Raw genomic sequence first — 23,536 nt, forward strand, 5'->3', positions numbered from 1 at the left:
CTTTTACATTTGCTGAGGAGTGCTTTACTTCCAATTATGTGGTCAATTTTGGAATAAGTGTGATGTGGTGCTGAGAAGAATGTATATTCTGTTGACTTGGGGTGGAGAGTTCTATAGATGTCTATTAGGTCCGCTTGGTGCAGAGATGAGTTCAATTCCTGGATATCCTTGTTAACTTTCTGTCTCATTGATCTGTCTAATGTTGACAGTGGAGTGTTGAAGTCTCCCATTATTATTGTATGGGAGTCTAAGTCTCTTTGTAAGTCTCTAAGGACTTGCTTTATGAATCTGGGTGCTCCTGTATTAGGTGCATATATATTTAGGATAGTTAGCTCTTCCTGTTGAATTGATCCCTTTACCATTATGTAATGGCCTTCTTTGTCTCTCTTGATCTTTGATGGTTTAAAGTCTGTTTTATCAGAGACTAGGATTGCAACCCCTGCTTTTTTTTGTTCTCCATTTGCTTGGTAGATCTTCCTCCATCCCTTTATTTTGAGCCTATGTATGTCTCTGCATGTGAAATGGGTCTCCTGAAGACAGCAGACTGATGGGTCTTGACTCTTTATCCAGTTTGCCAGTCTGTGTCTTTTAATTGGACCATTTAGTCCATTTACATTTAAGGTTAATATTGTTATGTGTGAACTTGATCCTGCCATTATGATATTAACTGGTTATTTTGCTCATTAGTTGATGCAGTTTCTTCCTAGCCTCGATGGTCTTTACATTTTGGCCTGTTTTTGCAATGGCTGGTACCGGTTGTTCCTTTCCATGTTTAGGGCTTCCTTCAGGGTCTCTTGTAAGGCAGGCCTGGTGGTGACAAAATCTCTAAGCATTTGCTTATCTGTAAAGAATTTTATTTCTCCTTCACTTATGAAACTTAGTTTGGCTGGATATGAAATTCTGGGTTTAAAATTCTTTTCTTTAAGAACGTTGAATATTGGCCCCCACTCTCTTCTGGCTTGTAGAGTTTCTGCCGAGAGATCTGCTGTCAGTCTGATGGGCTTCCCTTTGTGGGTAACCCGACCTTTCTCTCTGGCTGCCCTTAAGATTTTTTCCTTCATTTCAACTTTGGTGAATCTGGCAATTATGTGTCTTGGAGTTGCTCTTCTGGAGGAGTATCTTTGTGGCGTTCTCTGTATTTCCTGAATTTGAATGTTGGCCTGCCCTGCTAGGTTGGGGAAGTTCTCCTGGATGATATCCTGAAGAGTGTTTTCCAATTTGGTTCCATTTTCCCCCTCAGTTTCAGGCACCCCAATCAGACGTAGATTTGGTCTTTTTACATAATCCCATACTTCTTGCAGGCTTTGTTCATTTCTTTTTCTTCTTTTTTCTTTTGGTTTCTCTTCTCGCTTCATTTCATTCATTTGATCCTCCATCGCTGATACTCTTTCTTCCAGTTGATCGAGTCGGTTGCTGAAGCTTGTGCATTTGTCACGTATTTCTCGTGTCATGGTTTTCATCTCTGTCATTTCGTTTATGACCTTCTCTGCATTAATTAGTCTAGCTGTCAATTCTTCCACTTTTTTTTCAAGATTTTTAGTTTCTTTGCGCTGGGTACGTAATTCCTCCTTTAGCTCTGAGAGGTTTGATGGACTGAAGCCTTCTTCTCTCATCTCGTCAAAGTCATTCTCTGACCAACCTTGATCCGTTGCTGGCGATGGGCTGTGCTCCTTTGCAGGGGGAGATGCGCTTTTATTTTTTGAATTTCCAGCTTTTCTGCCCTGCTTTTTCCCCATCTTTGTGGTTTTATCTGTCTCTGGTCTTTGATGATGGTGACGTACTGATGGGGTTTTGGTATAGGTGTCCTTCCTGTTTGATAGTTTTCCTTCTGACAGTCAGGACCCTCAGCTATGGGTCTGTTGGAGATTGCTTGAGGTCCACTCCAGACGCTGTTTGCCTGGGTATCAGCAGCAGAGGTTGCAGAAGATAGAATATTGCTGAACAGCAAGTGCACCTGTCTGATTCTTGCTTTGGAAGCTTCCTCTCAGGGGTGTACTCCACCCTGTGAGGTGTGGGGTGTCAGACTGCCCCTAGTGGGGGATGTCTCCCAGTTAGGCTACTCAGGGGTCAGGGACCCACTTGAGCAGGCAGACTGCCCCTTCTCAGATCTCAACCTCCGTGTTGGGAGATCCACTGCTCTCTTTAAAGCCGTCAGACAGAGTCGTTCGCGTCTGCACAGGCCTCTGCTGCTTCCCCTGTTATTTTTTAGTTGTGCCCTGTCCCCAGAGGCGGAGTCTACAGAGACAGGCAGGTTTCCTTGAGCTGCTGTGAGCTCCACCCAGTTCGAGCTTCCCAGCGGCTTTGTTTACCTACTTAAGCCTCAATGATGGCGGACGTCCCTCCCCCAGCCTCGCTGCTGCCTTGTGGTTAGATTGCCGCAGACTGCTGTGTTAGCAAGGAGGGAGGCTCCGTGGGCGTGGGACCCTCCCGGCCAGGTGTGGGATATATTCTCCTGGTGTGCCGGTGTGCTTACAGCGCAGTATTGGGGTGGGAGTTACCCGATTTTCCAGGTGTTGTGTGTCTCAGTTCCCCTGGCTAGGAAAAGGGACTCCCTTCCCCCTTGTGCTTCCCAGGTGAGGCGATGCCTCGCCCTGCTTCAGCTCTCGCTGGTCAGGCTGCAGCAGCTGACCAGCACCGATTGTCCGGCACTCCCGAGTGAGATGACCCCAGTACCTCAGTTGAAAATGCAGAAATCACCGGTCTTCTGTGTCGCTCGCGCTGGGAGATGTAGACTGGAGCTGTTCCTATTCGGCCATCTTGCTCCGCTCCCCCGTGTTTTTAGCTTTTTGAGAGTTTTAAAATTTTCATTTCCTTTTTTAAAATACACCATTCTATTTGTTAAAATAATGTTAAGAATGAGCTCATTAAAAAAACTGAAAAAAAAAAAAAAACCCAGGTGCACCCACATTTCCAACTCCATCTCCCCTTTCAGATTGTTCAAGATGTATACATGTTGATTGTTTATCTGTAGACCTAGTTCTTTCCATGTTGTTATCAGAGGTTGACACCAAATTACCAAGTAGATATTTTTCCTTTGATTTAAATTCAGATTCCATTCCAGCGAAGCAACACGAAAAAACCTAATGTCTAGTTTTAGCTTCTGGTGATTAGGTTCTCCAGGTAAGAAGTGAAAATGGAGACTAAATGGTATTACCATCTTTATTCAGAAAGTCATTATTTTCAGCAAAATGGGGCCAAGGCAAAAAAAATCCAGGTTGCAAGACTTAGAAAACCGAGTGTCCACCCCATGGGACATTTACAGATTGATCACTATGACAGCAGCTCTTTCTAGAGGTAATAATGTTGTCATTAGGGTGTGATAATTCTCTAGAGACCCCAACAGCCCCAGATTGAGAACATCTGGAAATTGTTCAGATGACACAAATTTCTGTCTTCTGTTGTTAAGGCTTCCATGGTGCCTTTCTGTGGCATCTGCCATTGGTTTTCTTTTTTATTTTTTTCCCCAAACCTCCTTTCAAATCCGGAAATATACATAAAATACAAGATTATTTTCCTCACCTATGCTCCTAGGCTCTTGTCTTGATACCCAGTGTTATGAAATCTATCAGGTAAACTGCTGGCCAACTGGGATGTCTGCTGAAATTTCTGGAGGTGGAATAGCAAATGAGTTCATCCAGCAAAGAGAGCATCTGAAGGTCCATGAGTCTTGGCAAGAAAACACAAAGTCCCACACATAAGACAGGGATGGGGAGTTTTTCGTCACTGAAGAGGCCATCTTTAGATGTCAACTCTTTTTTTTTTTTCTTGAGATGGAGTTTCGTTCTTGTTGCCCAGGCTGGAGTGCAATTTTGCGATCTCGGCTCACTGCAGTCTCCGCCTCCGAGGTTCAAGAGATTCTCCTTCCTCAGCCTCCGGGGTAATTGGAATTACAAGTGTCCACCACCATGCCCAGCTAATTTTTTGTTTTTTTAATAGGGATGGGGTTTCTCCATGTTGGCCAGGCTGGTCTCGAACTCCTGACCTCGTGAGGAGGCCGAGGTGATCCACCCGCCTCGGCCTCCCAGAGTGCTGGGATTACAGGCGTGAGCCACTGTACCTGGCCGGATCTCAACTCTTAAAGAAAATTCAGGAACCAATGCTAAAATGAACAAGGCCAGCAGATTTCGGAGTACAGTCAGTCTTCAGTGAGGGCAGAGGTTTCCTAATTAAATTCCTGAATTTCTTTTTGGCTTCTGTCCTTTCTTCATTATCAAAGTACCAAACAGTATAGCACGTCTAGTCTCATAGGAAGACAGCACCTCATGTGGGTTCCTGCAGTCTAACCAGAGCAGGAGTTTTTCACAAATGGCCCCCACACCTGCCATGAGCGATTTCTCCTCTGGAAATAGCCATAGGATCCTACCGTGTAGCCTGGCATCCCAATTCTTGTTCAAATAGTGGATGCAGGCGATGCAGCAGCCATTGTTGTTGGGGTTGTCCACATGATGAATGTAACCTATTCCATTTTTAAGATAGCAAGCCACCATTGCCTCGGACCTCTCCTTGACATAGTATTTTCCCAGCAGCTCCTGCACTAGAGGACCAGCCTGTCAATGAGGGACAGGAGGAAGCTAATGGCCTCGCAGCCCTTCTTGTTGCTCCCAGTCTACATGAACTGGTCACACTTTGGAGACGCTGCACACAGCCCAGCCAGCTGGCTGTCCCATAGGGCCCCCTTGCAATGCAGCTGCTTAATGTGCTCCTGGATGCAGTTGCCTACCACCTCCTTGCCCAGGAAGTTTTGCAGGTCGTAGAAACTGACCTCCTGCAGACAGGGCATGATGTATACTCTAAGGAAAATTTCTCCAATTCCTGCCTTATGATGTGTCCCGGGGCATTTCATGCACAGGGCAGAAGTTGGGAACCCCCAGCGTGTACCCAGAGAGGGAACGATGTACGCAATGTGAAGCCAAGGCGTGGGGAGCAGGGCCAGGGTCCTGAGCCACTGCAGTCAGTACCAGGGACAGGGGAAAGTTGCTCACAACCCCCAGGAGAAGGGATCTGCGTTCAGGGACCAGTGGGAGAGTGGTGCGGGACTCCATGATCTAGTGCTGGACTTGCAAGTTCATCAAATAGAGAAAACTAAATAGCTGTAGACGCAAGTTCTGCTGGCATGTGGGGACAGCATTGCAGAAGGTAGGGCAAGTTGTCAATCTGATTTGGATGCTGTTTCAAACATGTAGTCTGACCCCTTTGCCTCCTCTCCAGTCCTTGGATCCACACTGATGCACACGGGCCTTTCTGAGTGTGGCCGAGTGCTCTGAGTCCTGTCAGTGAGCACTCTACTGACACAGCCTCACTTGTTTTTCAGCTGGGAACGACAGGCAGAGGTCAGGTTATGACTTCTACTTCTTCTCAGTGTGGCAGTAGTAGGAGGGATGCGGGGAGACAAACAGGAGACAACTCTTCTGCTAGTTGTGCCACTATATTGATGAAGCATCTGCAGTGTAATATATCCTGGGTTTCTAGCACGCCCACTTTCACTACCCCTGAAAACCTCATTATAAGTGAAAACATTTATTAATAGGTTTTTAATGGGACATCACTATGCCAGCCACTTCTCTGGTGTGTGTGTTTTGTTAAATTTTGCATTATTCTGACTATTTTGCAGTCGTGGTATTGGAATTCCATTTTCATTTGTCAGGCACCTTTGATAATAGCCTACCAAATTATTATTTTTCTAGTACATGGCAAGAATCGCTTTTTTTTTAAAAAAAATAGAGAATTTTCAGTTTTCTTAAGGTTTGAAGTTTTAACAACAGATGTATATTACATGTGGATATGTAAGCAGAAAAAATAGTAAAGGCTCTGGAGAATAAGGTCATGATGTTTGCAAATATTTAACTATGAGGACATTTACTGAAGTCTTACATGTAATAACAAAAAATCTGGAACCTTAAGTATCCAATAGTAGAAAAATGATTGAATAAATTTTTTATGTCCATGTGATGGAATATTGTGCAGCCATTAATAATAGCTCCGTAGACCTGTATTTATTAACATAGAAATATGTCGGGGATATATTGAAGGAAAAAAGCATGTTACAGAATAATATGTACCGTATATAATCACTTCTTTTTAAAGTTATAGAAGCCACACAGTGATTGATAGTCTAAAAAGCCCTCCTGTAAGAAAACTATCTGGATGCTAAATTACAACAAACATACCAAATTATTTTTTAACTTTTATTTTTGAATGATTTTAAACTTACAGAAAAGTTGTAAAATTGGTACACAAGACTACAGTTTTATCACTGAGATTCCCCAGTTATAAAGTGCTATATACCATTTACTTTTTTTGACTTATTTCCTCTGTGATGTGTGTACATACATATATAAATCACGTATTACATACATATTTTTCTGAACCATTAGGGAATAAGTTGCAGACCTGTTCACCTGCTACCCTTAAATACTTCAGTGTGTGTTTCCTGAAAACAAGGACAAGGATACTCTTGTACCAAGCCACAGTACTGCATCAAAATCAGGAAATTAACATTGATAACCATACGGCCATTAACTCTACAGATTGTTCAGATTTTGCAGATTGTCCCAATAGTGTTGTTTATTAGGTCTAGGATCAGTTGTTTCATATTTCTTTAATATTCTTTAACCTAAGAATACTAAGAACAGTCCTCAGTCTTTCCTTGTCTTTGACGATTACGGGCCTGTTATTTTTGTAAAATATACCTCAATTTGGGTTTGTTTGGTATTTTCTCACAATGAGATTCAGGTTATACATTTTTGGCAGGCGTGTCATGGAACTTTTGCTCTGTTCTTCTCAGTGCATTATTTCAGGAGTCGCAAGATGTTAATTTGTACCATTATTGATGATGTTCCTTTTTTTACTTGGCAAAGATGGTTTCTGCCGAGTTTCTCCATTGTAAAATTAATAAGTATTTTGCATTTTAATAAGTAATTAATACAGATTATGAATGGAGATATTTTGAGACTATGTTAATATCCTTTTCCTCATCTAACTTTTATTCACTCTTTTAGCATCCGTTGATGATTTTTCAGCTATTACTTTGATTTTCTAATTCTGTCATTTCTTCTATACTTATGAGTTGGCATTACCAAATCTGGGCATGATGTGGAACCCTGCAAAGCCAGATGTGGTATTGACATCCCTCCCTCCTCCTTCCCTCTGTCCTTACTGGTCTCTCTCCTTCCCTCCCTTCCTTCCTGTTTGTAAGAACTCACTGATTCTTGTTTTACTCAATTGGTTATAATCCTTTACCGTCATTATTTATTTTGATACTCAGATAGTCCCAGATTTGGCCAGTGGGAGTGTAACCGCTCACTGGGTTCACCTTGCCTGCTGTCTACAGAGAGCCAGTTTCTCAAGACAAGGAATTACAGTAGAGAAAGAGTAATTCACGCTAAGCCAGCTGTGTGGCAGACCAGAATTTTATTCTTACTCAAGTCAGTCTCCCCGAGCATTTGGGGATCAGAGTTTTTAAGGACAACTCGTCCAGGAATGCTGATTGGTTGGGTAGGAGATGGAATCCTAGGGAATTGAACCTGTCCTCTTGTGCTCAGTTAGTTTCTGGGTAGGGGCCACAAGGTCAAATGAGCCAGTTTATCAATCTGGGTGGTGCCAGCTGATGCATCAAGTGCAGGGCCTGCAAAATGTCTCAAGCACTGATCTTAGGAGCAGTTTAGGGAGGGTTGGAATCTTGCAGCCCCCAGCTGCATGACTCTTAAGTCGTAATTTCTAATCTTGTTAGTTCTACAAAGGCAGTCTAGTCCCCAGGCGGGAAGGAGGTTTGTTTTGGGAAAGTGCTGTTATTATCTTTGTTTTAAATTATGAACTATCAACTAAGTTCCTCCCAAAGTTAGTTCAGCCTGTGCCCAGGAAGGAACAAGGACAGCTTAAAGGTTAGAAACAAGATGGAGTCAGTTAGGTTAGATCTCTTTTACTGTCTCAGTCATAATTTTGCAAAGGCGGTTTCAGGAGCTGCTTCAAACTGGCTCCTCTGTCCTTTTTATGTTCCCATGATTCTTTAGGAACTTCCTTGCTTTCTTGTAATAGATGTTTCAGGTGTATCTTTGACGTTGTCTGCTCCAACTTTGGAATCAGTCATTTCTCCGAGGAGCTCTTCCTCCTTTTATTGATTAATTGTATTTAGAAACCAAGATTTGGCTGCTAGCTATAACTCATTGCTATTGGGATGTTATTTCTCTAGGCCCTCTTATCAGACAGATCTAGTAAATACATGAACGTACACATATACACAGCACACACATAGAAACACACATTCATGTATATTTGTTTATCTGTATGTCAGTCTATAAATCTGTCTTAGAACTTACAGCTTCACACTGATAACCTCTATTACACTCCAGCATTGCATGGTTTATTCTTACTTTCCCCTTCCATATTTATACCCCTTCTTCTTTGAGAAATCTTGCTCCCATTATCCATTATCTTCAGTATATTCATCTTTTTGATCAATATTTACCTAGTTGATCAATTGCTTTGTATTTGACAATCTCTAGAGCCTACGGGTTGTCTTCCTGGCTCACTTACTAAGTCCTCCCCAACCCCTAGAATTTTCAGTCCTCGCTGGTAAGAACTTTCACTTTCCCCAGAGCTGACTGCAGGTCCCCCTCACCTTGCCTCCACCCTGATGTGGCAACATGCAGGCTAAGAATTTCTCTAGGCCCCAGTGACATGGGGGCTAGGTTTCTCTTCACCTTGGCAGTGTGTGACTGAGAAAATCCCTGCTCCCTCTTGTCTGTGGTTGAGAGCTCCCTAAGACAGAGTTCAGAATCATCTTTCTAAATCAACATGAAGCTCTTTCATTTTAGTTATAACAGCTTAAACTTTTAGAGTAAGTCAATGTTTACCATCATTTTACATGTGCTTATTATTAAAGGTGGATCTGAAGGAAAAAAAAATCTTCCTAACCATTTTAATACTTTGATATTTATTGGCAGAATTTGAGAAGCGCTTGAGCTGTAAAAGTAAAGCTCTCCTATCTAATCTTGAGGAGAAGAATGAAGCTTGGAGAGGTTCAGTAACTTTCCCAAGTAACACCGCTAATCAGCGGCCAAGCAAGGGCTGAAAAGTCCTGATTCAAAAATGCGAACTCTACTGTAGCACCATACTCTTGTTTTCTTCCCATCCAGGGGAGCTAAAAGAACAATTTATAGATCTTCTTTTTTTTTTTTTTTTTTTTTTTTTTGAGATGGAGTCTTGCTCTGTCGCCTAGGCTGGAGTGCAGTGGCCGGATCTCAGCTCACTACAAACTCCACCTCCTGGGTTTACTTTACGCCATTCTCCTGCCTCAGTCTCCTGAGTAACTGGGACTACAGGTGCCCGCCACATCGCCCGGCTAGTTTTTTTGTATTTTTTTTTTAGTAGAGACGGGGTTTTACCGTGTTAGACAGGATGGTCTCGATCTCCTGACCTCGTGATCCACCCGTCTCGGCCTCCCAAAGTGCTGGGATTACAAGCTTGAGCCACTGCACCCGGCCTATAGATCATTTTTAGTGCATTATACAAAATTAAGTATCTTAGGTTTCTCAATTACCTTGGAACTTTTCATTTTACGCAGCTTTTTTACCCTAGAAGAATGAAAACCAGGTCTTAGGATTATAATGCCCATCTGTCAAGTGAGTTGTTTGAACTAGAAGGGAGTTGACATCCCTTTAGGTTCTGAGTTTTGACGACTCTGTGGCTCGAAGTACTGCAGTGTATTTCCCTGAGAATATGTTGTAACTATAGTGAGTGTGCCTGTGCATGCATGTGTGTTATGTGTGCTGGAATAGAGGCAGAAAATTTTGAGGAAATACAGTTTTATTCCACGTATGAAGACATGACGACTCCTTTCTGTAAGATTTGGGGCAAGTCATTTGTCTCTCCATGTCTTACTTTTCTTTTTGAGATGGAGTTTCGCTCTTGTTGCTCAGGCTGGAGTGCAATTGCGCAATCTTGGCTCACTGCAACCTCTGTCTCCTGAGTTCAAGCAATCCTCCTGCTTCAGCCTCTCTAGTAACTGGGATTATAGGTGTCCACCACCACGTCCTGCTATTTTTTTGTACTTTTTTAGTAGAGAAGGGGTTTCACCAGGTTGGCCAGGCTGGTCTCGAACTCCTGACCTCAGGTGATCCACCTGCCTTGGTCTCCCAAAGTGCTGGAATTACAGGCGTGAGCCACTGTGCCTGGTCCACATCTTACTTTTCACATTGGAAACGTGAAGGTAACTGAACTATCTCACAAGGGGATGGTTAAATGTCGTGTGGAGAACACTGAGCATTTTTGAGGGAATAAGCTTTGAAAACATAGGGGATTTCTTATCCTTTAGAGTAATTATTCCTCATGCAAAATTTTTTGGAAAGGGCATCTGTTGAACTTATTACTTCACTTGTAATTTCCTCTGCGTGTGTGGTCTAGCAGCAATTATAATAACTCCACACCCCACCATTGTCCTTTCCTGTGAACGTAGGGGAAAACCTGTTCATTCATTTTTCCATTGTTTGGCTTATTTATATTGAAAGTGCCAACTGAGTTTGTTAAAGGACATAATTTGAGATTGACTGGGTTACATTTCAGCCATCGAGCCACTTTGATTAGCATATGTCATTCATCTAGTTTCCAAGGTGTCTATCATGGTACTGTCAAAGTACTCAAAATGACCTAAACACTAATAATGCTTCTTTGTGGTTTCTCTGGCTTGTGTTGGAGTGAAGTGGTCTATTTTTTCTTACATGTAAGATCGGCAAATTCTAGTTGTGCTTTCATAAGTATTAGGACAGTGCTTGCTTTTTGTTGTTGTTGTTGTTGTTCATTATAGTTATTTTTGGGTTTTTGGAAGTGTATGAGAAAGAATGTGGGAAGCTGGTATTGAATGATTAAATGCCTACTAAATGCCTGGTTCTCTTCTAGCCACATGTATGATTTAATCATCACAAAAATATGTGAGCAAACCGAGCCTCCCTAAGTAATTAGGCTTAGAGAAATTGAATAATTCCTAAATGTTGACACAACTAGCAAGTAGCAAAAACTGTCTTATGTCAAGAGTCTGCTATTCAATGTAGCATGGGTTCTTAGCTTAAAAACAAACTTGTTTGTGATATATAGTAAACTTTTTTTCCCAGACTTTTTTTTTAGGGGCCCAAAGAGGTTTTATGTTCTTTAAGGAACATAGATCATGGTGTCCTCAGCTTTTGTAAGTCCCTCTGTAATCTGAGCCTAATAAGCATCGAGTAATAACAGTAACACCATCACTGCTGCCACCAACAACTTTGAAAACAGGAACTGACATTCCTTGAGCATGAACAATGTGCTGGATATTGTCCTTATCTATTCATGTATGTTAACCTGTTTGATGCTCAAAGTAACTCCGTGAGGTGTGCATACTTCTATCATTCCCATTTTGTAAATGAACGTGGGACAGGTTTGGAGTTAAGTAACTTAGCCAAATCAAACAATAAACTAGTAGTAGAGTTCGGGTGTGAATCCATATACTCAGGAGAACCCACATTATTGTCTACAATACCATACATCTTCAGTAAATATTCATGAGTTGAAGATGAACAAAACCAATTCTGATTAAGTGAAGCTGAAAGGGGATTTATGATATTAGAAAGACATAAAGAAGCTCACTGAATAAGTAGGGAGCCTTGTTTGGAAGAAAAGCAGGACCATGAGAGAATAAGGAGCAGAGGACACAGTCAGACTGTGCCACAGGAAGAGTGTGGTCCCAGGGCCACTGCTGGTGCTGCTCCTGCTGGCCAGCACAGGTACCACACTGTTGGCTGGTGGCTGGCCCCTGAGACACTGGACTTTTGGATCTCCTGCTATTGCTGATACCGCACTCATGAAGAAAATATCTAACTGTTCTTTCATCTTTGTCTCACTCTGTAAGATTCAAAGGCCTGGGTAGAAGCAATCACTTGATAGAGCCCAGGTCACATTTTAAAAAGACCAGATTTGGTATAACTTTTGATGTAATTGTTCTAGTATATTTTGGGCAGAATGGTAACAAAGAAATGACAACTTTCCACCTGTTGAACCTTAAAGATTAAGATATTTTCTCAGAAAAACTTGACCCTATTATGTGGTAAAATAGGCCAGTAAAATGATTTTAGAAATTTGCAGTTAAAGAATGAGAAGGCATTGGTTGCATATTTGTAAATCCAGTTATGTTGTAAGTGACCACTTTCGGTTCATTCTGTTTGGATCATGGATTAAAGAGCATAACTTCCAAATGACTGAATCATAAAATACCTCTGGTTTTCCTGGTTAATTTTAACTATACTTCAAGAAATTCACTTGGCATCAGAAGGTAGTACTCTAGAAAAAGGATGATTTTTTTGGTTCACAAATATGGCTATGATCAGTGTTTTAAGAATTTGTTTTACAGGCCAAAGTTCACTTTAACAACTGCTATAATAAAATACTTTCAAGCCTTGTCTGATGGCTCACTGATTGTAAGCAGTAATCCATACAACAGAACTTTGGTTACTGGAACTGGGTCAGGCCATGAAGTAAGATTTGACTTTTATAACACAACACTTAGTGGAAATTTATTTTACTAGAATTCTGAACTTAATACTTAAACTTTTTGAGTGCTTATAACATGTCAGGCAGTCTGCAAAGTACTTTGTATATCTCTCTCTTATTCCTAGTAACCCTGTAAAGTAAATATTATTGACACTTTAAGGATGGAGCTGATGCTGAGAGAAATAACTTGCCTAAGGTCCCACAGGAAATGATGGAGTTGGGTTTTAAATCTGCATGTGTCCGACTCTAAAGCCAGCTTTTAATGACAACACTGTTTTGTGGAAGAAAATCATTAATTAAATCACAAGTTAACTTGGATTAGTGTTCTTGGATTTTTAGATCAGAAGATTTTCCTTGTCACTTGTTCTTAGAGAACAAGTTTCTTTCTTTAGATTCAATAATTCAAGAAATGTCATTCCATCCAATTCATTCTCTGAATTAAAAGAAGATATATATATTTTTGCTACATAGTCTATTACTATTTTTAACATTCTTACACAGGTTGTCACATTGAAGGCATAAGTAGGATGATTTTCTCTCAGGTTAGGTAGATGGGCAGGGTAAGGCAGATGGTGTGGCATCTCAGATCAATCATCCCTAGTACTCAGAACTGCACGTTACTAAGGATCTGAGAAAATAGTTTGTTCTTTGTTGAAGAACCTTCTGTGGGTACCATCTCTCAGTGGTAACAAACTTTCTAAACTTAACTGAGCATCTTGGAATAGAATATTTGCTTTCATTTCTCTTCATTTTTCACTTCTGAGCTTCAAGTTCGTGTTTTCTAGGACTGAGAAGGCAAGTTTTATTTGGCTGTCATAACTCTTGTGGTTTGAACTGAGTTTGCTAACTTGAGACTAATTTTTCATTTTTTTATGTATTTTAGTAAGCCTGTGAATTATAGAACTCTCATTTTAGCTTTAAGAAATGCTTACCCCAACCCTTATTATGAATGTTTCCCTCCTGCTTGGTTTAGTCCATGTGCTTATAAAACTACTTCCTATGAAAGATTCTCAAATACAAAGGAAAGAAAAAGCCTTGGTCCTGACACCATGGCAGTAGCCTGAGTTCAAGAAATGAAAGTGGCCGGCCTGATACAGGGTAAAAGCCAAAATCCACTGGTGTCATTGAAAAAAGACTTAAATAATTTTTTAAAGATATAATACCCATGATTTTGGTCTAATTTGCTTACTAAAATCCTGTTACCTTTCATATGAAATGTTACCTTGAATATGAAATATGAAATAAATCTGGGCACAATGTGGAACCCTCCAAAGCCAGATGTGGTCCTGGGGTCAGGGGCTCAGGGGTTAATAGATTCAAGGCAGCATCTCTGAGCCTCCCTACAGATGGCTTTGTGCACATGCGTCCAACACTACCTGGCCGGGCTCAACACTTTTTAGTCAGATATAGAAACATACTCTGGCAGGCAGTGGGGCAAGCTGCTGTGTCTTTATTGTCATGAACATAACTCTCGAGAAAGGTGTGCTTTGTATTTCAGCCAAAGAACCTATTACTTGTGAATGGAAGAATTAATAAGAACCTAAGATTTATTTGATTACTTTTCAAAGGGGTACACCACTGTATGTATAGTAGCTACATTTGTTTTTTTGTTGGAAGCAACCATCATATGGACAAGACAGAAATTATTTATAATTTGCATGTCATTATGATATTTAAAAAGCTCTGTCTCTGGACCTCAGGCCAGGGCTTAGAAACGGTTTCATGGTAGCAAACCAAACTTTCCTTGTAACAGGATGTGAACTGCAACAGAATGCTCCAGGCAATGTTAAATTGGGGTGATTTTTAGAAAGTGACAAATGTTTTATGTTTCCTAAATGTGAAATGGGTTCTACCAGCTCTAAACGGCTGCCAAGTTATGTTATCACTTGCCTGCTTTGTAACTGCCTCAATTATTTTCTTTCCCAGCCCTGTATGATGAGATTCGTCAGTTTCGCAAGGCCTGTGGGGAGGCTCATCTGAAAACTATATTAGCAACAGGAGAGCTTGGATCTCTTACTAATGTCTATAAAGCCAGTATGATAGCAATGATGGCAGGTAAGTGTTTTGTATTCAAATGATGTTTTCTATTGAATTGATGTTTTTAGGAGAAATTTAAGTAAGTGGAAGCATTTAGCTATTATTAAACATGCTAACCACTTGGAATTTTTTTGTGGGAGGAATCAGATATTTTGTAAAAACATGTCCAGTGTGAAGTGGTCAAAAACTCCTGGCTGTCTTCCCCATTTTTTTTGTGGCATTTCATTGCTGCACTATGCTTATAAGGCAGTAGATGGCTCTCTTGTTAGTGAATTGCCTTCTGTTTTATTCTTTGATTATTCACTCATCAACATATGTTAGACAGGAATTTCTTTAACTCTGACTTACTCCTCTCTGAATTTAAGCTTTTCATTTATCTCAGAGATATGTATCCATACTATCTGAGACAACCTCTGCCTTTGTTTGTGTTAATGTTTTAAAATTTAGTGCAGTATCATTGATTTTTATACTTTCAAATATGAGTTGACTTACTCTTTATCTCTGTGAACAGCAGGTCTATCCATTTAGACATCCACGCTTGCAGCCTAGGAGTCATGCTTGGTTCTTTCTTTTTCTCACCTCACGTAAATCAGTGAATAAGCCTTGAGAGTTCTCTCTAGACCTCTTTGCTGTGTTTGACACATCTTCCCTCCATTCTAAGTGCTGCTCTCTTAGGCCACCATCCTCCTCCACAGGGATTACTTCAGCTGTTCCCCTGTCTTCTTGACTTTTGTTCCCCTCCAATCTGTTCTCCACACTGTCGCCACAATTTTTTTTAATGCTAATTTTATTATGGTACTGCTTGCTTAAAATTGCTTCCTCTTCATGGTAAAGTGTACATTCGTAGATTCTTGTTTTAAAAAGGTCTTTCCTAAGACCCTGGCTGTGCCATCTGCAGAGAACTGCATGTTCTCCAGCCATGTAGAATTACTCGCAGTTCTCTGCAGATGGTGCCATCCCTTTTGAGTCTTTGTATGTTCTGTGTCTGCCTCCTGCCCGGAATGCCTTTTGCCCAAATAACTCAACATCTTTGGGTTCTGCACAGGTACCACCTTTTTCAGGAATTATTTCCCCTGATACTGCTTCTCCCCCTACTGTTTGGCTCATTATCTCCTCTGTGTGTCCCCACAGCATTCAGTTAAAAGCCCTGTCATATAACTTATCACATGACATTGTGATTGAGTGTTGAATTTCTAGGTGTCCTTCTAGGAGCCCTATATTTGGAGGAAGATACCTGGTTTCTCTGGTCTTGAATCTGGGCCAGCCATACTCTTAGGTACTTCTCGAGTGCTCTGTCAGGCCTAGCAGATCATTCCTTGGAACTCTACTGAAAATCAGCCTACTAGTCATCAGTGGTGTTGTTGGTCTGGTCACAGCTGCTGTATCTAGAAAATATCTGCACTTGTTGTCTGAGAGCAAAATCACAGAAAAACCTAAGGATGAGAAGGGATGGAACACTTTGAATAGTTGTTCATCAGTGATGCTGGCATTTCAAAGATTCATAGTAGAAGACTCACTGTGCCTCTTAGGAACGTGGGAAAAGCCCCTTGGAGGCTACTTGGTGTGCGGGTAACCCCCCTTTTATGCTCCTTGCCAGCACAAGTGATTGTTAGCTTGGGTAACAAAGTAAAAGTTTGGAGACGAATAACAGCAGCCACTTATAGTACATGCTTTGTGGTAGCCACACTGTTGGTTGTACTCATGAAGCTGAGATACTCCTCAGGGTCACATCGGAGCCAATCTTGTGATATCTGTTACCCCAGCTGTTATCCTGGTCACAATGAAAGTGTATTCATTCTGGAGGTCAGCCAACCCTGTCCTACCCACAGCACCTACTACTCATGTGTCCGGAATTTATTCCCTCCAGTGGGTTCTTGGTCTTGCTGACTTCAAGAATGAAGTCACGGACCCTCGCGGTGAGTGTTACAGCTATTAAAGACGGTGTGTCCAGAGTTTGTTCCTTCACATGTTCAGGTGTATCTGGAGTTTCTTCCTTCTAGTGAGTTTGTGGTCTTGATGACTTCAGGAGTGAAGCTGCAGACCTTTGCAGTGAATGTTACAGCTCTTAAAGTTGGTGCATCTGGAGTTGTTTGTTCCTCCCAGTGGGTTCGTGGTCTCGCTGACTTCAGGAGTGAAGCCACAGACCTTCGCAGTGAGTGTTACAGCTCGTAAAGGTGGCACGTCCAGAGTTGTTTTTTCCTTCTGGTGGGTTCATGGTCTTGCTGACTTCAGGAATGAAGCCGCAGACCCTCACGGTGAGTGTTACAGCTCATAAAGCTAGTGTAGACGCAAAGAGTGAGCAGCAGCAAGATTTATTGCGAAGAGCAAAAGAACAAAGCTTCCACAGTGTGTAAGGGGACCCAAGCAGGTTGCCGCTGCTGGCTGGGGTGCCCAGCTTTTATTCCCTTATTTGTCCCCGCCCACGTCCTGCTGATTGGTATGTTTTTACAGAGTGCTGATTGGTGCATTTACAATCTTTTAGCTAGACACAGAGCACTGATTTGTGCATTTACAATCCTTTAGCTAGACAGAAATGTTCTCCAAGTCCCCACTCGACCCAGGAAGTCCAGCTGGCTTCACCTCTCCCCCTCTAAACAGGATACCCCAACTGTTGTTGGGAATTGGGTGATGACCCCTCTAGCTACTTCCTGCTGGATGGGGGCGAAGAAGGGACCCTGAAATTGTAGTGTCCTCCAGAGGAGAACTCTTTAGGCCAGTGAAAGGGCCAGCGGGTCAGTCCAGGGGTCCTTGGTAGAAGTTGTTAGTTGAGCTCATTTGGGGTTCCATTTGTAAGACTGTAGTTTGATGGCCTTGATTCTCGAGGAAACAGATTTGACAAGGAGGTTAAAAATAAAGGACCCAAAGGTGAGTAATAGCAAGATGGCTGTCACAGGACCTAGAAAGGGGAGAAGCCATGTCGCTCAACTCTAGAGGTTGGTATAAGAGTTTGAAAGGCGTTGTCTGATTTCAGAAGCCTTTTCCTATAAATGTCGGGTGCTATCTCGTACTATCCCTGACTGGTTAGTGTAAAAACAACACTCTTCCCCTAAGAAGGTGCAGAATCCTCCTTTCTCAGCAGTGAAGAGGTCTAGGCCTTGGCGATTTTGGAGAGTCACTGCTGCCAAAGAGTCTATTTGGGATTGTAGAGTAAGGATAGATTTTGTTATTTCTTGCAAACTGTCTGAGGAATCCTTTGAGAGTGTGTGGTAGTAGGATAATACATGTTACACTGTTAACTCTTAGCAAACTTTACTTTAGTTGAAAACCTTGTAAGTTTGGGATTTTAATTTTTCTTTGCTATTAATGAAACCTCGTTCAGTTCATATTAACTTAGAATTGGTATAGATGACTCTTTACTGATTCTGTAAGTACTTTAAGATTTGGCTGAGTGCAAACAACTAGCAGGTTTGAGCAGACCAGCTATTAGGCAATTTTTCTAACTCTGCTTCTACAAGAGTTTCCTTATCACTTACTGAATACCCACTGTGTCTTTTTCCCTTAATTGCCTGGGAAGAACCATCTATTGTCCTGTCCTGAAGGGAGTTCCTCCTAGATCTGGTCGGACCTTTGTATGGTAATTAATTATGATTTAGATCCCGTGTTAGGAAACCTGCTGGGTTAAGGATTTTTGATAGGAAGGCTATGGGTTGTCAGTGGCCTCAGTGCTTTTGGGCTGCACTCTTGTTTACACTGACAGCAAGGTGATGTTGGAGTGTTATAGGGTTACAGAGAAGACCTTCAATGATCAATTATAGGTTTTAAATTTACCCTGGCTTTTAAAGGAATAGGGTACACTGTTTTTTCTTTACCACTTCTATCTCTCTCCTTCTCTGTCTCTGATTTCTTCTTTGTCTGTCTCTCTCTTTCTCTCTGACTCCCTCTTTGTCTCTTCCTATCTTTCCTTCTTTGACTTTCTGTCTGTCTCTTCCTGTCTCTGTCTCTCTTTGACTCTTTCTTTGTCTCTGTCTCTTCCTCTGTCTCCTTCTCTTTGTCTCTCTGTTTCTTCCTCTCTCTCTTTCCTTCTGTCTTTGACTTTGTCTCTCTCTTTCTCTGTCTGTCTCTGTCTTTCCTCTCTGCTGGTTTCGGCAGTGTAAGACTGCCACCTCCTTGAGTTTTTGCACTGTGTGCAATAGCTCCATGGTTTCCTTGTGGTGTTTAATGGGAGTTCCCCCCAGAGGGTAGGAACTCCCTTTCTTTCCATATTGCAGCATGGGCATGTAGGATTACATACTTGCTATCTGTATACACATTTATTATTCTTCCCTTTCCCAGTTCTAATGCTCGGGTAAGTGCCACTAGTTCTGCTAACTGGGCGCTGGTCCCTGAGGGAAGAGGCTTACTTTCAAGTACTGTTACTATGGCATAACCTGCTCTTCGTATCCCATTCTCCACAAATGAACTTCCATCGGTATATAGGTTAAGGTCAGGATTAACTAAGGGGACTTCTAAGAGATCCTCTCGGGTGGCATAAGTCTGGACTATAATTTGTTGGCAGTCATGCTCTATTGGTTCCCCATCCTCTAGGAGAAAAGTGACAGGGTTGAGGGCCACACAAGTACGTATTTGAAGCACTGGTCCCTCAAGGAGTAGTACCTGGTGTCTAAGCAGGTGGTAGTCTGAGAGCCATAAACTTCCTTTGGCACCTAGTATGCCATTTACATCATGAGTAGTCCAGATAGTGAGGTCCTTTCCCTGTATTATTTTGACAGCTTCTGACACTAAAGACAGCCACCCCTGCAACTACCCATAAGTAGTGAGGCCAGCCTTTTCTACTATATGAATTTCCTTACCTAGGTATGCCACTGGTTATGGGGTTGTCCCATGAGTCTGAGTAAGGACACCAAGAGCTATTCCTGCTCTCTCTGTGACGTATAAAGAGAAGTTATGTCCCATGGGAAGACTTAAGGCTGGAGCTTGAATTTGTTCCTTCCAGTGCCTAGACTTCAGGGTTGATTCCCTTCTCAAGCAGGGGACAACAAATGGGTAACTTGTTCCCCATATTCATGTAGATAATCGCTCCAGCCTTGGCTAATATATCCCTCCCTAATAAGGGTATGGGACTTTCAGGCATAACAAGAAAGGCATGTGAAAAGAGAATAGTCTCCCAATTACACCTGAGGAGGTGGGAGAAATACCTGGTTACAGGCTGTCCCAGGATTCCTCGGTTGGTAACGGACCTTGAGGACAGTTGTCTGGGACAGGAGATTAACACTGAGAAGGCCATGCCAGTGTCCAGGAGGAAGTCAATTTCCTGGCCCTCAATGGTTAAACGTACCCAGGACTCAGTGAGGGTGATGACATGAGCTGGCGCTTGCCCCAGGCACCCTCAGTCCTGTTGTTGGATCATCTGGTTGTGAGCTTCTGGCCCAGAGAACCTTTGTCCTCTGAGGCAATGCACCTTCCAGTGATTGCCTCGGCATAGTGGACATGGGTGAGGGGGCAACTTCTCATTGGACAATCTTTTTTAAAGTGTCCTTGCAAACCACACTGATAATAAGCCCCACCAGGTGATTGGACTGCTCCATTTTCTGTCCTCTTTGAACCACCAAGGTTTGTATGTCTGAGGGCCATGGGTAAGGCTGCGGTCTTTCTCTGATCTTACTTTTCCTTTTTAACCTGTTCCTCTTGGTCCCTATTATAGAACACTGAGGTTGCCAGGTTTAATAATGCCTCCAGATTTTGTTCAGGGCCCAGGGCTTGCTTTTGGAGCTTTCTTCTGATATCTGCGGCTGATTGGGTAATAAACTTATCTTTTAGAATCAATTGACCATTGAATGAGTCGGGTGACAGGGGCGTATATTTTCTTAAGGCCTTCCGTAGCTGCTCGAGGAAGGCAGAAGGATTTTCTTCCATTCTCTGAGTTATGGTGGACATCACTGAATAATTCACGGACTTTTTCCTATTCTCCTTAGTCCTTGTAGAACACAGGTCAGCAGATATTTACGACTCCAGTCCCCATGATCTGAGTCTAGATCCCAGTGGGGATCCGTACTGGGGACGGCTTGCTGAACAGTAGGGAATTTGTCCCTTTCTTCGGCCGTCATTCTATCATTTACTTAACTAAGATACCAGGTATCTCCAAACTCTTGGGCTGCAGCTAAAGCTGCATTCTTTTCATTAAAGGCCAGGGTTTGATCCAACAATAGCATGACATATCTCCATATGAGATTGAATGTTTGCCCTAGACTGTGTAGGACATCTCTGTACCTATCAGGATCATCTGAAAACTTCCCCAGGTCTGCTTTGATCTGCTTTAAATCAGAGAGGGAAAAGGGGACATGGACCTGCTTTGGGTCAAATTCCCCTCCCCCTACAGCTTGAAGGGGACAGAACCAATAGCCTGGGGGTTCCTCTGGTCCCTTGGAGATTTCTTTGCTTGTTTCCTTCTGGGCAGGGGATATTAGAGGAGGCTTATCATTAATAGGAAGGGGAGCTATAGGGAGGCTAGGATATGGGGGTAAGTTGCAAGGTCCTCCTGTGAGATGTAAATTGCAAGCTTTGCATAGTTGTGTATTCTCCTTCAATGAAAAGAAAGCTTGGACATAAGGTATTTCACTCCATTTGTCTTCCCTCTTACAGTAAAGGTCAATCTGCAGGATAATATCATAGTTTATACTTCCCTCAGGTGGCCGTTTTTCCTCATGAGAGAGAGAATATTGGGGCCAGGCCGGTGCAGAAAAAATGAGCCACCTCTTTTTCAGGGTTTGTGGATCAAGTTGGTCCCAGTGACTTAGCATGTATTTCAAGGGTGAGCCTGTTGATGCCTGAGTGTTTCCCATCTGAAAGACACAACTGCCCATGGTTTTGGATTGTTTGGCTCCCCCCTGCCCAAGAACCTGCAACAGTCCCTGGACCCTGCTGATTGGAATAGTTTGCTCACCGATGCAGCAGCAGAAACACTAGTTTTCCTCCTAGACCACAAGGAGGACCGAGAAAGGTCGGATTTAGTGGCCCTTATCGATGCATTCTCGAAAACCTGCACCCTTGCCTGTCCTCCTAGACCAAGAAGAGGAATGAGGAAACTCGGATTTAGTGTGCCTTACCAATGCATTCTCGAAAACCTCTTAGAGTCCTAAGTGTTCTCCTGTTAGTATTGGGACTTTACTCCTGTCCTATAAAGATGTTATGCCCCAAAAATGAAGTGGAGGTCTATACCCTGATGGAGGGAAGGGATCTCCAGGGTTGGAAGAGTGATGCCTTTTGTCCTTACTTATATGATAGGAAAGATACCATTTCTGAAGCTCCCCATATCCTAGCTTCAGGAATAGCTTTTGTTAGGCCTGCTGGTCTGAGGAGGGATCCTAAAATTCTTGCTAAGATAGTCCCCCCAACCCCGACAGGGCTTTGGGCAATATTATGTCTTTCTGATTGGTGAGCCTGGGTGCCTAAAGAAGGGAACAGAGTCCTGAAGTTTATACTGGAAATCATTCTTATAGGAGAAACTAGAAAAGCACCAGAAACAGGGAGTGGTTTTTAGAAGCGGGACTAGCCCAGGAGAAGAGAGGCGAGAGAAAGTTTCTTTGACAGGCATGAGGACCCAGGAGGCAAGGGTCAGGATAGATAGGATAGATGGGCGAGTCTCGCTTGGGTGACATGACTTTGAGAGTTCCGCTCATGACTGCAAGGTCAACCAACTTGTTTTCAGGACCCCGGGGCTGAATGACTTTCCTCTCTGTCAACCCTCGGCTCAGTCCAGAAGTACAGGAAAAGCGGAAGCTGGTTCCAGGCAAACCAACACTCCCAACTCCAAAGAATCGGGGGTTGTTAGAGAGCCCTTTTCCAGAAAGCCTGCCACCCGTGTCTTTAGTCTGGCGGCTGTGCTAGTCACTTTTAACTGGCCAACACGTGCCCAATATTTAGCCCCCAAATTCTAAGGAAAAATGGGACAGAATAGCAAGTAAAAGGGGTCCGACGGTACTCACCCCTTGGTGATTGTCCCTTCATGGTCGCCAAAATGTGTCTGGAATTTATTCCCTCCGGTGGGTTCGTGGTCTCGCTGACTTCAGGAATGAATCTGCAGACCCTTGCAGTGAGTGTTACAACTCTTAAAGTTGGCGCGTCTGGAGTTGTTTGTTCCTCCTGGTGGGCTCGTGGTCTCATGACCTCAGGAATGAAGCCATAGATCCTTGCGGTGAGTGTTACAGCTCATAAAGGTATTGTGGACCCAAAGAGTGAGCAGCAGCAAGATTTATTATGAAGAGCAAAAGACCAAAGCTTCCACAGCATGGAAGGGGACCTGACCAGGTTGCCCCTGCTGGCTGGAGTGGCCAGCTTTTATTCCCTTATTTGTCCCCGCCCACGTCCTGCTGATTGGTCCATTTTACAGAGTGCTGATTGGTCCATTTTACAGAGTGATGATTGATGTGTTTACAAACCTTTAGCTAGACACAGAGTGCTGACTGGTGCGTTTTTACAGAGTGCTGATTATTGCGTTTACAATCCTTTAGCTAGACACACAGTGCTGATTGGTGCATTTTTACAGAGTGCTGATTGGTGTATTTACAATACTTTAGCCAGACACAGAGCGCTGATTGGTGCATTTACAATCCTTTAGCTAAACAGAAACGTTTTCCCAAGTCCCCACTTGACCCAGGAAGTCCAGATGGCTTCACTTCTCATGATATGAATGTGGTATTAGGTCATCATGCTTTGGAAGCTCTCTCCCACCCTCCACCCATCCTCTCCACAGAAAACAATGTCCCTTTATTTTTTCCTTCTGCTTGTTTCTCTGTTCATGTTGTTTATCCACTTCATTTCTTCATTTCAGCAGTGTTTATTGAGCACTTAACTGTGAGTAATAAAACTGTATTCGTGGTGTGCTTTACCAGGTACATTGAAATAATATTCCTTAGTCCTCATATCAGTCCTAGAGTGGAAGAAATCTAAGATTGTGTGACTTGCTTAAGGTCACAAAACTAATAAATAAACTATATCACTATTTCAGCACCTGGGTCTTCTGGCTCCAGGTTTATTGCTGTTTCATTTG

General features: G+C 42.6%; 1 protein-coding gene and 1 pseudogene across 2 annotated transcripts in view; one reads left to right on the forward strand and one right to left on the reverse strand.

Annotated features, from left to right (window-relative positions):
- DERA (deoxyribose-phosphate aldolase) overlaps nt 1-23,536 on the forward strand; it is a 149,179-nt gene that overhangs the window by 56,218 nt on the left and 69,425 nt on the right. For both annotated transcript variants that reach the window (XM_023226206.1, XM_023226207.1), the window contains exon 6: nt 14,440-14,568. In XM_023226206.1, coding sequence (XP_023081974.1) covers nt 14,440-14,568 — 129 coding nt within the window. The remainder of the gene's footprint in view (nt 1-14,439; nt 14,569-23,536) is intronic.
- Nucleotides 4,087-4,839, reverse strand: LOC111552090 (annotated as a pseudogene).

The sequence above is a fragment of the Piliocolobus tephrosceles genome, chromosome 10 (genome assembly GCF_002776525.5).
Source record: "Piliocolobus tephrosceles isolate RC106 chromosome 10, ASM277652v3, whole genome shotgun sequence".
In the NCBI taxonomy this organism is placed as follows: Eukaryota; Metazoa; Chordata; class Mammalia; order Primates; family Cercopithecidae; genus Piliocolobus; species Piliocolobus tephrosceles.